Raw genomic sequence first — 15,786 nt, forward strand, 5'->3', positions numbered from 1 at the left:
AATGCTGCCCCGTCCCCAACATTTAAAATAATGCAGATAATGGACAATACTAGAATAGATGCATTATAGCTCAATATTTATTACAATACAACAATGTGTTAATGTCACAGGATGTCTCATCATGAGTAGATCAGAACCCCCCCCCCCCCCCCCCCCCCACATTATTTTTATGATTCTGCTTTGCAACTCAAACTCAGCCCAAAATATGGTGTACGATTGTGTTATTGTCACAGCATGTCTCATCAGTAGATTAAATCACCCACCACCCCATCTCAACCCCACCCACCCCATCTCGCCCCACCCCATCTCAACACAATTCACCTCATTCTCACTGCACCCTACCTCACTCCATCTCACCCCACCTGAGCCTATCTCACCACACCCCCCATCTCAGCTCACCTCGAGGTGAGGTGGGGAGGGGTAGATCCCACCAGGGTGTTTTACATTTACATGTACAATCTGCTGCACGGGAATATGAATCTTTAGTCATCAAGAGCCCTGATTCTGATGTGGCAGTGATTGATTTAAGCTTGCAATCAGAACCAGTGTGTGTTCATCACTGATTGGGATCCATATCTTCTCAGGGCCTGACAAGGTCTAGCTCGACAAAGTCGCTCCTTTTCATCCTGGCTTGGCGTTCATGGAACGGAATAAACCAGGCTGTATGGACCAGACTTTGTCAAACCTTAAATCCAGGCTTATTTAATTCTCATTTTGTGTAATAGGCCCCCGGTCAGTTAACCTGAACCAGTCTACCTATAGTGGTTCCCTGTCATCTATGACGCTTCTTATGGTGCTTCCCTGTCATCTATGGTGCTTCCTATGGTGCTTCCCTGTTTGTTTGTTTGATTGATTGATTGAATATTTTATTAGGCAAAAAAATTAAAACAGCACAATTACATTTAAAATACTTTGTCTAACAGGTCTGTTCATGAAAGTCCTTGCGGACTTGTTTCCAATGAGGGCCTGTCATCAATGGTGCTTCCTATGGTGCTTCCCTGTCATGTCTGGTGCTTCCTATGGCACTTCCCTGTCTTCTATGTTAAGGTGCTTGCGTGCTTCCTATGGTTCTCCCCTGTCATCTATGGTGGTTTTATTGGCTTAACGGAGTTACCTTTTTTTGCCTTAGATATTTGATTGTTGAATTCCAACCGCCTATTTTGTGTTATTTCACACACAACCATGCCAGTTTTCACCTCTGCAATACCTGTATGTATGCTCAACCCAGTTCCTTTAAATATCCTTTGACCAGTTGACCATTTCCATAGTGTACCAACCATTTAAGCTAAATGGTATCAACCCATACCATTATAAAGAGGTTGCATGTGGTGTTTTTCTTTTCTTTTTGTTGACTGAGGCTAAAATCCTCTACAAACCCCAGTCAACGCTTACAAATCTAGCCAATCAATCGTCCATCATCATCCCAATAAACAACGTGCAACTACACACAATACATAAACCAAGCCGTATTTGACTAGCCTGGTATCCAGCCTGCTTCGCTACGTTCGGCTGACTTTTTTTTCTCTCTTCGCTTCTCAGTCTGGAAAGCCTCCTATCTCCAAGGGAGGCGGGACATGCCAAAAGCTTCGAAACCTAACGTGGCTTCTGATTGGTCTGTGGTGCGGGGCGGGACCAAAAAAACAGTGTGATCGTTGTGATTCGTCATTCGTTTGAACAACATCCAATCAGCAACGACGTTGCCCAACGTAACATACGACGTTGCCCAACGTAACATATGTAGTTCCAGTGTAGTTCCCCGCACCACAGACCAATCAGAAGCCACGTTAGGTTTCGAAGCTTTTGGCATGTCCCGCCTCCCTTGGAGATAGGAGGCTTTCCAGACTGAGAAGCGAAGAGAGAAAAAAAAGTCAGCCGAACGTAGCGAAGCAGGCTGGATACCAGGCTAGTATTTGACTGTTAATGAAAACATGTCTAGGATGAAGAAAATTAGCACTTGAAATTCCTTCCAGCACCCCCCAAACTTCTCTGTACTCCCCCTGGTGGGCTGTACCGCCCCCGTTGAGAAACATTATACTACTACATAGTATGTAAGCTGCATACTAAATTCAGGGCTGCATCCGAAATCACATACTATCTATATTTAGTATGGCAAATTACTTTTTAGTATGTCCAAAAGCTTAGTAGCTATTAAATAGTGCTTGGTAGATACAAAACAGTTGGCTGAAAATGAAAAAGCATACTGTGTTGTATGTAGTAGGCCTATGTTAGCATGTGGTTTAGGACAGACCCTCCAGCAGAATGTCACATCACACATTGCACTTGACAGCTCAGTATAATGCATTTTAATTTCTTCCAAGGCGCACAACAGGTTTAACAGGCTGTGAATGCATTAAACAAGATCTGACAACAAATGTGCCCCAAACCCCAATACAGTTGTCATGTTTCCATGGAATGTACAGTACACTGGTTTTCACTCATAGGCCTATATACGATGTTTGCATGCCTACAGCAGTAACCAAACAAGTGGCACTGAATATATTTTGAATGCATAGACGAGAGACGACATAACAGAACATCAAAACATTTGTTGCATATTCCGCACATAGATTAACTGTATAGAAAAGCTTTTCCCAGCACAGTGGCTACAAAAAGGCTTCACCCCCTTTACTCTCTACATCTTGGTCTTCAGAATGGGATGGATATTCAGAAAGATGCATCAAGTATAAAATATCCCATTAATAGTTTGTAAAATAAGTCACTTCACTCACTAGAGCTTAAAAGTTACTTTTGAGGAAGTTTTATAAGGTGTTTCATACAGTGGGGAATATCTAAAAGCAAATAATCCTGTCACCACGTGAAAGTACATCATGTTAATCACTATGTTGTTCTGTCCAATTTAGTGCCTAATGAAGGTCAGAGCGACCGAAACGTATCCCTATCAATACATGTTTTGTCAGGGTGCGGGACTCCCCTTTTTTCTGCTCTTCAAGTTCATTACTCCGACACACCTGTCCGTCTCCATAGGTGTGCTAAAGGACCTTTTCTTCCAATGTCCAATTTAGTAAAATTATAGGAGGAGAAAATGTGCTAACCATATACACTATGTTTTCACCTAAGGGGATTTTTATACTTCAAATAAAGTGCATATCTTTATATACCAGTTTGACAGTACATAGAGCAGATTTCATAACAAACATCCCAAATAAATGCATTTTGAAGTAATTTTGTAACCCGAAAAATGTGCAAAAAGTCAAAGGGGGTGAATACATTTTCCGGCCACACTTTACGAGATTGACATTCAACACTAGGACTAGTCAAAACAATGGGTTGTCATTCCAAACTATGAGGAAAGTGTCAGTTTTATCGTTAACACATAGCCCTCTGGAAACGCTGACAGTCTCACCGGAAGGAGTAAAAACCTCAAGACACCCCTCTGCGATACAAGCCCTCATTTTAGGAGGATGTGCAAAACCTTCTACTAAAAACAGCCGGCGGTCCTTTCAAAAACACTCATTTTCAATCAGGGAACCACCCACAACTTGGGTCAGCAGACGATCCATCCATCCCACCATCTAATCGGTCCGTCCTCGGGACATCACAGCGAGGAGTAGCAGCACATTCCACTGGACATTAAGAGAGGTAATACAGTGTCGTGGTCTCAAAGAGACTCAACTGTCATTGGCTGTGGTCTGGGAGAGGAGGGGCGGTAGGCGTGAGGGGGCAGGGCCGTTGAGCCTGTCCAACTCGTCCACCTGGGGCGTCGCAACGGCGCCCACCCATGCGGTGCCCCCTGGTTCACCCGTCGCCGCCAGGTTCGGCACGCTTTTGCTGCGGACGCACTGGAAGTCCACGTGGCGGCTCTTTCCTTCCTCCTTCTCCCAGGAGAGCTGGATGAAGGGCCTCTGGACGTAGTTGTAGATGACCTCTGACCTACCGCCAGGACGGCGCTTCACCTTCTCTTTACAGGTGGGATATCCTGAAAATATGAGGAGAAAACTTGGGTTATTGTAGTTAACTAAAACTAATGAAATAACAAAAACTAGAGCTGAAAAAAAGAAAGAATTTTTTTAGTAAAAAAAATAAATAAAAACTATATTGTGTGTTTAGTCATTGTCAACAGACAATATGTGTGTTTAAAAATAGAGAAAATAGCCAATCTGCAAGCTCACAACAATGTTTTGAATAGTTGAATGCTTTTTGAACCATGCGACGGTGTCGCACATTGAAAATAGTCGATGTTCATACAAGCTCACAACACGTTGCATCTACATTCTAACCACATCATGTGGTCCAGAGGATTAATGTCAACTCCATAGACACATGAACAAAAAAACTGAATAAGTACCACATCGTGGCACTGCCTTTTTTAAAGAAAAGCACTGTTTCCCTGGGGTGTTCTAACGCTCACCTTCGATTCCTATCCTGATATTCTTGAGGCCTCTCTCCTTCAGTAGGGCTTTGGCCACGTCTCTGTTCTCGATGTACTTGAAGAAACGATACAGCTTGGAACTGTACAGGACTGGAAAAGAAACACAATTTCAGTGGTGGACAGTAACAACGTTCATTTACCCGAGTACTGTACTTAAGTAACATTTTTACTTTTACTTGAGTATTTGTATTTATGAATGCTTGACTTTCACTCCACTACATTTCAAAGACAAATATTGTACTTTTGACTCTACTACATTTCTAGGAAGGGAAACATACAGAGAAAATAGCAGATTTACAAGCTCGCGTGTCACGATGCAACACGTTTTATTATTATCTAAAAATAATTATAGCATTGAAGAATTCTGGAAAATCTTTTCCCTATTTTTACATTTCAATACAGCAATGCATCTATATTAAAAAGAACATGTACCTTGTTATTTCTACCGTTGAATACTTAAGTATTTTTAAAAGCATGTACTTTTGAACACTTTAAACTCCAGTAGTTTAATTCAAGTACAAACTTGACATAGCAACTTTCACTTCTTAGCGGGGTAATATTTGAGCAGAAGGATCTATACTTTGACTCAAGTAAACTGGGGGTTGAATACTTAGTCCACCACTGCACAATTTGCTACATTCAGTCAGTGACACAAAGGAGACATTAAGATGCAACACAAAAAGGGGTCTGGACAGAGTGACTGGCGGTGCGTACTCTGGGAGTACTCCTCCCCCATGGGAGGAGGGTGCTCCTCGTCCCAGTCGACGATGTCATCCTCAGCCAACACCACGATGTGACACTCTCTCTCGCCTCCCTGGGCACACGCCACCATGGCTGGCATCACCAGCTCCTCCAGGAAGCCTTCGAACTGCCTCCGCGCGCCATCGTTGGACAGCTCGTGAAGCAGGGCACCTGGAACAGGAGAACAAAGGGTTAGCTCAACAATAAGTCATTCAGTTTGAACGGAGACTTGGAATCGTTGATGACCTTGTATGTCCAAAACTGTGACTTTTCAAGAAATGGAAAAAGGAATCGGTGTTCCAAATTTCAATGGATCAAAGCAGTGTCCAGCAGTGTTGGACTTCATGTGGCCAACACTGCTGGCCACATGAAGTCCCAGATCCACATGTAGAACCTGCGATCCACATGATTCAATTGTTTTTCTTACTTTACTTTAGTGGTTTATTTGGAAGGGACATGAACGCGAAATGAATCATCTGTGTTTTATGTAAACATACCGGATTTTACCAAGGAGTTCATTTCTATCCGTAGCCCCCAAACAGAAAACAATAAATAAAATACAAACATAACAAATACAGAAATTAACATTCAACTACATGTAATAAAAACAATGGAATCTAAGAGATTATAGGTGATCACAAGGACATTTTTAACCATTGTTTTCTCATGATTGTGACTTTGTACCTCAGACAATTGAAAGGGGGAAAAAATTAGATATAAGTCACAATTGAGAATTGGAATACTAAACAACTCGAGATTTTTTTTATTTTGATCAGTGGCGTAAAAAGGGCTTGTAGTGAAGACAGAGGTGACGTTGAGAATACTGACTGAGGTCGCGACATTTGACTGTGCTGGCGTTGAAGTTGATACAGAGGTAATCACAGGCCTCTCTGAGCTCCGCCACCGAGATGCCATCTGGACACTTCATCACACCTGTCTGGTAGAAGTTCTGACACACAAGAGAGCAGAATCATTAAACATACAAGTGTTATTGATAAGAGAGAGAGAGGATAGAGAGAGAGGGGAGAGAGGAGAGGGAGGGAGGGGAGAGATAGATGGAGAGAGAGAGAGAGGGGGGAGACTCACCAGTATAACCTGAAAGATGTTGGCGCTGATGCCCTCAGCCAGTTCATATTCTCCTTTCACATTGGGCCTGGTGAAGTTGTGCTGCCTGGCCGGCCCAAACATTCTGCAACAACAATCGCTTTTATCTGTAGATGTATTTTTTTTGGCAGTTTTTGTTACATTGAGCGGGACATAATGCTGAGAAAACCTTTTCTAATCTTAAAAACAAAAGAAATACAGTTTTCCTGTATATTCATCATATTATTATGAAGAAATACTGGTTACACCAATTGACACAACCCAGTGAAAGGGCGAGAGGGAAAAGGGAAAGAGAGTACCTAAAATGAGTGACCCCGAATCCTATCCTAATCCTAACCCTCAAAAACCAAAGGATCAACATAGAATAGAGTCTCCTCAGTCAACTGTTCCTGATGACTAACAGACTAGCATTAAACCCTCCTAACACTACTAATAATCAGGATATAATTTCTTGACAAATCCAACCCAACCACATTATCAATCGAATCAACAAAAACAAAATTATGAAACCCATTTGATCAAAACAACAAAAACGCTTGGTACACTTGATCTCTGGCTCTAAATAGACTGAGAAAAATCGTAACAATGTACAGACACAGAGTGCACAGCCTGGACATCGAGAAAGGTCAGCAAACTTAGCTGAATAGAGAGGACAGGCTGTGCTCTCACTGCAGTCAAGCAGTGGTGGAGACAGAGCTTCACTTCTTGAAAACATGTAAATACTAGAAAAGTTCTCCGCCAGGCTGCGTTGCCTACCCAGGGCCGCAAACTTTGGAAGGCAGTAATAGCCAATTGGAATGGGAGCTGAAAAAGTAGACGTATACATCTTGATCACATGACCACAGAGATAGGGATAGTATTAGCAAAAAGTGTGTTTTGAAGAAAACGCTAAAATAACTGAAAATGTAATCTGGCACAAATGGCCGGGGCCTGTATGGAGGAGAGTGAAGATCCAAGTAATCCAGGGAAAAGGTTTTGGTTGCACAACCTATGGTTCACGAGTGATAGGCCAAAACGTGAAGTGGGCTGTTTTAGCGCCACCATGAGGCCGATGTGAAAAATATGGGGTGCCGGTTCTCCCTTGGCCTACTGTGAATGTGCGTGCAAAGGTTCACAGCAATCAGGCCGCTGCGTTCATAATTTGTGGCATTTTGTGCAAAACAGGCCACTCCCGCAAACTTTGGAAGCCAATCGTAGCCAATCAGGATCGAATATGAAAAATTAGACAGATACATCTTGATCACATGACTATAGAGATAATGTGTACCGATGTACGAGAGGTTTGGACAAAATCTGTAAGAGTAATATAAAAACAAAAAAGTTTATATACGGCCTATAACAGAACGATGTGTATGGGGCAGAGGTTCTTCCTTGGCCTCCAGGGAGTGTGCGTGCAAAGGTTCACGCCGATCTGTCCAACGGTGCTGGAGATTAGCTGTTCATAGATGGACACACGGACAGACACACACACGGACGGACAGGGGCGAAAACATAGTCTCCGGCCTTCAGCCGTCCGGTGGCAGAGACAATGAAGTCAATTAATAACCTGGTTAATGATTACAGTATGTTGTCCTGAAAAGTACCTTCCCAGCATGGTGTCTGGATGTGCGGTGAAGGTGGCAGGATCCACTACAAAATGCCTGCTGTCCACCACCAGTGTGACCCTCTCATGGTTGGTGCCGGATCCAGGGCTTTGTCTCCTCTCCTTCAGTCCACTCATCTCTTTGCTTCTCCACCTACCTCTTGGACACAGGAGACAACATCCAGCCACTTATACTGTATGTCTGTGGTTCTCAACCTTTTAGATTTCAAGGACACCCAGTTCGATAAGCACTAGGCCACGGACCCCCATTTAATATTACTTTTTTAATCTCTAGTCTGGGACCCCAATCACACTCTAAAATCCTCAGTGTTAATTTAACTCCAAGAGTGTAGAAATGGAACCAAATGGACCTGTAAGGGGACCATTTCTACGCTCTTGGAGTTACAGACCCATATGGGTCCATTTGCTTCAATCATTGAGCTGGGGACCCGCTGGATCCCCATCAAGGACCCCTGGGGGTACCCGGACCCCACTATATGTCACCTCCTCAAACGTAGCTCTGTCCCAGGGCTATTCACCTGTTTCCTAGGCTGTGTGTTTTCCACTTCCTGTCTGATTTCATTGGATATCATTAGTCATCTGACCAGTTTCATTGGATTTCATTGGATCAAATCGACAGGAAGTGGAAAACACACAGAAAGTGGAAAGCCTAGGAAACAGGTGAATAGACACAGCACCATATGGATTAATGATTCCTTTACAAAACGTTGACATCTCTATTGGCACAGACATCAGCTAAACTGAAGAGAAATCATCAGTTAGATTAACATTAAGCAGTAAATCTCAAATAGCTGTTTTTTAAAGGGAAAGAGAGAGAAAGAAAACCTGTTGGCTTGTCCTCCTGTCTTCTACAAGTGGATCTGGATACTTTCAGATCAGCACAGCACTGGGCCTTCTGAGATCTGGAATGTAAGAAAAAAACATCATCAGTGTTGAGAAGTTCTGCAGTAGGGCTGCAGCCTGCAACTATCCACTATTTTCAATTATCCTATTGATTTATAATCGACTAAATGATGTGTGATGAATGACTGGGACTACCTCAACTTGCACATGCCACCATATACACTGTCTGTCTGCAGCTTTTTAGTTTGTTACTCCAAGACAACATTCTCCTAAGGGAGATAAATAAAAACACAGAAACAAACAATAAGGCACGCACATCCACTCACTAAAAAACAGGTACTGGGATGAGGTCAGAATCCAAAAAGAATAAAGTCTGCACACTGGGTCATGCTTCAAAGCTTTAAAATGTATTGGTTCCTTTACACCATCATTGGACGTGACGTTTCGAGCCTACCGGCTCTTCATCAGACCTGATGAAGAGCCGGTTCCTTTACACCATCATTGGACGTGACGTTTCGAGCCTACCGGCTCTTCATCAGACCTGATGAAGAGCCGGTAGGCTCGAAACGTCACGTCCAATGATGGTGTAAAAGGAACCAAGAGGTAAAGGGCCTTTATTGTTCTTCTTCATTTAGACAGACGGCAGACACAAAGCTGGCTGGGAGAGCATATAGTGTGTAAGCCACAGGAGGAAGGCACCAGCAGGATTCATCCTAGGTCCTGTAAGGATATGTTCGGGTCCAGAAGCAGACTACTATGCCATTTGTAAATATACCTGGTAAATGATTCATCTCGGTTTTGTTCAAGAATAAAAGCTAAATTCTTCTATGAAAATGCAACATAGTAGTGTGGAGCTCACATTAGGAGTTATGGGTTCAGCTAGTTCTGGTCACGTCATACTGATAATGGCTACACTTGCACTGAAAATATGCAATGTAAAATATGCACTAAATAGGCAAGGCTATCCATTAAATAGCATGTCAGAGAGGACAAATGATTTGCTGCAACAACAAAGTATAAATGCATGTCCAAACCAATACATTGACAATACATATAACACACAATACATACTGTAAATTACTGTAGCCCAATATAGAAGAACAGAATTCTACATCTAGAATTCAAATAAAAGAATTAATAAAATATAAATAAGCACAAATAGCCTATATGCTCTTGATGGCCTTTGCTACTCTCAAACATCATCAACGTGGCATGACATGTGTCATCATTCCGAATAGTAGGCTAATTCACCATAACAAAGACTACGATACTGATTATTAACCACAAATATAAACCGCAGAGTTGTATTAAAAATGTCTTGAATAAACCATTTTCCAACACAAGCCGACTTCCTGTTATACACTATAAATCCATGAATCATCAAGAAGTACAGTATGGATGGATAGCAGTAACTGAGCTGTTATTACACGATCTGCAGGCTGCCATGGTATCAATTCAAATGTAGCAGCTGCTGTGACATTTTAATGACATCAGCATTGCAGAATGTGCGGTGCAGGTATACTGTAAGGCCTATGAAGAATGAATTAGCTGATTTCTACGTACACACAAACACATACAGCTGTCATGCAGTGGTTGCTTTGTATTACACATCTTGTCATCTTGTCTCCAATACAGATGTTCAGAGGCAGTGCTGCTGCAGGCAGCTGCATTATTAGGCTAACCACACAATAACACATATAATCTGAACGAGGACAAGTTGGATCAGATGCTACATGTTGAATGTAAAAGAAAAACGGCCAAAAACTCACGTCAGTTTCATGCTCTCGCTGCTACCACTGCGACAGAGACGCGCATGGCCCGGTTCGGTTCGGATCGGATCGGTTCGGGGGTCCAGAGTGTGTTTCAGACGGTCCACCTCATCGGGGTTCGGTCCCGGTGTGTCATGTGTCTTTATGTGTGTTTCTTCATAAAGCTCACCTTTGCGCACTGTGCTTGCGCCTCCTGATCAGTGTTGCCATATTCTGTGAGAGATATAAGCAACCAGGTCTAGGAAAACAAGCCCAAAAGAAGCAACTAGGCTAGCCTTAGATCAAGACTCTCGTAGATGTATTTTATCGATTTTGACATTTTTATATCTGCGAGAGTCTTAGCGACCACCAGCCCGTATTTCTCCGAACATGTACAGATCCAAAATATAAGGTGCTTACCCGCTTGCCTCAAATGTTAACTAGGTGTCCGGAGTATTTGTGCAATGTACATATTTTTCAATAAAGAAGTGTTTTAATCCCGTCCCGGACCAATACATTAAACAAATACTCCATACACCTAGTTAACATTTGGGGCAAGCGGGTTAGCACCTTATATTTTGCATTTGTACATGAGAAATACGGGCTTTACTGGTGACATTCCGGGGGAAACTGAAGGGGAAGGGGGGGGGGCAAATATTTACAAGCAACTTCACAGAAAAAGAAGCCCAAAATCGCTTATAAAAAGCCAACATGGCAACACTGCTCCTGATATGTCAAGTCACCCCATGAGTCACCCAGAATGAAACACATTTCCGGTCAAGTGTTTCAAAATAAAACGTTTCCAATACCATAACAGTTTTTCTTTTTACTTTAAACTTTTTAACAACGTAGCAGCATAGCATGCAAAAATCATAGTATAACTTTTTTTATTAGCAGGAGGAACGCGGAGAGGCGGGGCTTTGATGTGACGACGCGGACCTGTCTTTTGTTGTTCCCCCCCACATAGCAACCAGGAAGCTACGCTAGGGGAACGCTGAACACGCGTGCACACGCTTGTCCTCGACGGAGGCGCGCCGACTTAGTGGAGCTTGAGGCCGAGGAAGCGCGCCCTCGCGCCTCCAGGCGCGAGTGCCCGCGCTGACCGGCCGATGCTCTACTAGTCGACTCAGCGCCGTTTGAGTTGTAAACCGATAGGGACAGAATAGTTCTTTTCATGGATCACTGTGTGTGTGTGTGTGTAAATGGTAAAATGTGTGTGTGTGTGTGTGTGTGTGTGTGTGTGTGTGTGTGTGTGTGTGTGTGTGAGGGAGAAAGTAAAACAAAAGCCAGAACACAATAAAAGTATCTTAACAGTCCTGCTTTCAATAAACCAAAAAAAAGCATGAGCGTGTGCGCTTGTGTGTGTGTGTGTGTGTGCGTGTGTGCGTGTGTGTGTGTGTGTGTGTGTGTGTGTGTGGTCGCAGCCATATGTTTGTGCACAAGCCTGGCTTGTGGCTCCCTCTAGTGTTGCTTCTACAGAATTGCTGGGTGGGTGGTAAAAACGAACGCGCCTTCTTCAATCTACCTGGTTCTCCATTCACCCTGTAACATATATATCTGTCTGCCTCTTATGACATCATGATTTGTGTGCATGGGGTTCTCATCTTAAACAAGCTTAGTGCTTAATGAGAGTTCCAGTTTAGTAGACCTTGTATTGTGAATTTGTACTTCCATGTACTGTTATGTACTGTCATGTACTATTCTCATGTCTTACTAAATAAACTACATCAATCAATCAATCAATGTAGGCTACTTTTATTTAGTAAGACATGAGAATCACAGTACATGGAAGTACAAAATTCACAATACAAGGTCTAAACTGGAAGACTCAGTTAAGCACGCAGCTTGTTTAATAAAGTATTCAATCAATCAAAATCAATTATATTATTATCCTACATATAATTAAAGAAACCTCACGGTCGGTCGGTCGGTCGGTCGGTCGGTCGGTCGGTCGGTCGGTCGGTCGGTCGGTCGGTCACAACATCATTTACGATTCTGTGCCTATCGGTACATAACTCGGACGGCGCTTAAGTCGACTAGCAGACCATCGGCCGGTCGTCGCGGGCACTCGCGCCTGGAGGCGCTCGGGCGCGACTCCTCGGCCTCAAGGTCTGCTAAGTCGGCGCGCCTCCGTCATGGTCCAAAACTATACTTTATCAGCGAAAAAAAAGTAGTCCGCGGTTGTTTGAAAAAGTAATGTCCCGAGCGGGAGTCAAACCCCAGCTCCCAGTGGTAGTGGGTGGGGAGTCCAATGATTATCGAAGTGCGCCACTGAGCTTTGTACTAGTGGTGTAAAGTAACAAAGTAGATTTACTCAAGTACAATTTTGAGGTATTCGTACTTTACTTGAGTATTTCTCTCATATTATCCATTTTATTTTCAGCGTTCCCCTAGCGTAGCTTCCTGGTTGTTATATTGTTGTTGTGGTCGTCGTCCTCGCATCAAAGCCCCGCCTCGCAGCACCGCCCCGCGCCTATAAAACTAGCGCTCCCCTGTCAATTTCCCTGGACTGCCAATTTCCCTGTGACATATATATATATATATATAAAAAATTTTTCTCTCTTCATACCAGTAACCTGAAAGCTGATTGTATGACATTCTGTATAATAGTGTAGTGTATATGTCACAGGGTGAATGGAGAACCAGGTAGATTGAAGACAGAGCGCTCGTTTTTAGGCACGGGGCTTCGGGGCAAGGTGGGGCTTTTCGAGATAGGGTTTATTAGCGAGGCTCGCGAGGAGGAGGAGGAGAAGGAGGACGCGGCGCTGCGAGGCGGGGGTTTATTACGTGAGGCGAGCTCCTCCTCGCGAAATAAACCGTCCTCCTTCTCCTCCGAGGAGGAGGAGAAGGAGAACGCGGAGAGGCGGGGCTTTGATGTGACGACGCGGACCTGTCTTTTGTTGTTCCCCCCCACATAGCAACCAGGAAGCTACGCTAGGGGAACGCTGAACACGCGTGCACACGCTTGTCCTCGACGGAGGCGCGCCGACTTAGTGGAGCTTGAGGCCGAGGAAGCGCGCCCTCGCGCCTCCAGGCGCGAGTGCCCGCGCTGACCGGCCGATGCTCTACTAGTCGACTCAGCGCCGTTTGAGTTGTAAACCGATAGGGACAGAATAGTTCTTTTCATGGATCACTGTGTGTGTGTGTGTGTAAATGGTAAAATGTGTGTGTGTGTGTGTGTGTGTGTGTGTGTGTGTGTGTGTGTGTGTGTGTGTGTGTGTGTGTGTGTGTGTGTGTGTGTGAGGGAGAAAGTAAAACAAAAGCCAGAACACAATAAAAGTATCTTAACAGTCCTGCTTTCAATAAACCAAAAAAAAGCATGAGCGTGTGCGCTTGTGTGTGTGTGTGTGTGTGCGTGTGTGCGTGTGTGTGTGTGTGTGTGTGTGTGTGTGTGGTCGCAGCCATATGTTTGTGCACAAGCCTGGCTTGTGGCTCCCTCTAGTGTTGCTTCTACAGAATTGCTGGGTGGGTGGTAAAAACGAACGCGCCTTCTTCAATCTACCTGGTTCTCCATTCACCCTGTAACATATATATCTGTCTGCCTCTTATGACATCATGATTTGTGTGCATGGGGTTCTCATCTTAAACAAGCTTAGTGCTTAATGAGAGTTCCAGTTTAGTAGACCTTGTATTGTGAATTTGTACTTCCATGTACTGTTATGTACTGTCATGTACTATTCTCATGTCTTACTAAATAAACTACATCAATCAATCAATCAATGTAGGCTACTTTTATTTAGTAAGACATGAGAATCACAGTACATGGAAGTACAAAATTCACAATACAAGGTCTAAACTGGAAGACTCAGTTAAGCACGCAGCTTGTTTAATAAAGTATTCAATCAATCAAAATCAATTATATTATTATCCTACATATAATTAAAGAAACCTCACGGTCGGTCGGTCGGTCGGTCGGTCGGTCGGTCGGTCGGTCACAACATCATTTACGATTCTGTGCCTATCGGTACATAACTCGGACGGCGCTTAAGTCGACTAGCAGACCATCGGCCGGTCGTCGCGGGCACTCGCGCCTGGAGGCGCTCGGGCGCGACTCCTCGGCCTCAAGGTCTGCTAAGTCGGCGCGCCTCCGTCATGGTCCAAAACTATACTTTATCAGCGAAAAAAAAGTAGTCCGCGGTTGTTTGAAAAAGTAATGTCCCGAGCGGGAGTCAAACCCCAGCTCCCAGTGGTAGTGGGTGGGGAGTCCAATGATTATCGAAGTGCGCCACTGAGCTTTGTACTAGTGGTGTAAAGTAACAAAGTAGATTTACTCAAGTACAATTTTGAGGTATTCGTACTTTACTTGAGTATTTCTCTCATATTATCCATTTTATTTTCAGCGTTCCCCTAGCGTAGCTTCCTGGTTGTTATATTGTTGTTGTGGTCGTCGTCCTCGCATCAAAGCCCCGCCTCGCAGCACCGCCCCGCGCCTATAAAACTAGCGCTCCCCTGTCAATTTCCCTGGACTGCCAATTTCCCTGTGACATATATATATATATATATAAAAAAAAATTCTCTCTTCATACCAGTAACCTGAAAGCTGATTGTATGACATTCTGTATAATAGTGTAGTGTATATGTCACAGGGTGAATGGAGAACCAGGTAGATTGAAGACAGAGCGCTTAGTTCAAAGACAGCAACCGTATATTCAAATAATGAAGAAAGCGCAACACTTTTTTTTAATAGAGGACATGTCATACAGAGAAAAAAAATCTCTCTCTTTCATTCACTTTAATCAATGAACATCATCATAACTGTCATACCAATATCAATTCTTCAGTATTCGTCATCGTCATCATTATCATCATCATAATCAATCAGGTCCACTTCATCTTCCTCCTCTTATTTCTGATTGCTGCAGGTTTGTAGCTTGCACATTTCTGTGCACTTTAATTTGTTGGCAAGGCAGGAACAGTCTGGAAGCTTGCACGTCCGTAGGCCTACACACTTGCAGGCCATAAGTTCCAGGACGGCCATTGGTGCTGAGGCTGACACCAGGCTGGTGGTGCATGTGGAGTGGGACACACACACACACACGTTCCGCAAGTACAAGTAGTAGCTTAGTCCCAGTTATCAGCCTGATGACACCAACCATAGTTCCAAAGAATGAAAAAATTGTCTAACTATTATTCAATCTCTTTCATTCACTTATTTAACCACATGAACCCTAGCATGCCTATTGCATGGGGCGAACATTCAGCAAATGGCATGTCTACAATCTCACAACACCTCACGTTGTGATACGATGTGAACAGCATTTTCACTAATCGGGGTCACTCAAGTGCAACATTTGCTAATTCTAGTTTTGTATTTTTGAATAGGTCTATATCCCTAGATTATATTTAATCATGATAGC

General features: G+C 43.5%; 1 protein-coding gene across 5 annotated transcripts; it reads right to left on the reverse strand.

Annotated features, from left to right (window-relative positions):
- Window positions 1–2,288: 2,288 nt before the first annotated feature.
- Window positions 2,289–10,639, reverse strand: LOC308096245 (BTB/POZ domain-containing protein KCTD20-like). Of its 5 annotated transcripts, XM_080443605.1 has the most exons (9): window positions 10,451–10,639; window positions 8,877–8,950; window positions 8,664–8,740; window positions 7,819–7,975; window positions 6,218–6,320; window positions 5,960–6,080; window positions 5,105–5,302; window positions 4,370–4,480; window positions 2,289–3,937 (listed from the first exon to the last, which is right to left on the reverse strand). In XM_080443605.1, the coding sequence occupies exons 2-9, from the start codon at window positions 8,888–8,890 to the stop codon at window positions 3,630–3,632; spliced, it is 1,089 nt and encodes a 362-aa protein (XP_080299731.1). In that variant the 5' UTR covers window positions 8,891–8,950; window positions 10,451–10,639; the 3' UTR covers window positions 2,289–3,629. The 5 variants fall into 5 exon arrangements, with proteins under 5 accessions (XP_080299731.1, XP_080299735.1, XP_080299732.1 ...); XM_080443609.1 differs by lacking the exon at window positions 8,877–8,950 and having other exon boundaries at window positions 7,819–7,971; XM_080443606.1 differs by lacking the exon at window positions 8,877–8,950.
- Window positions 10,640–15,786: the final 5,147 nt, after the last annotated feature.

The sequence above is a fragment of the Gymnoscopelus braueri genome, assembly GCF_963280865.1.
Source record: "Gymnoscopelus braueri genome assembly, chromosome: 12".
NCBI lineage: Eukaryota > Metazoa > Chordata > Actinopteri > Myctophiformes > Myctophidae > Gymnoscopelus > Gymnoscopelus braueri.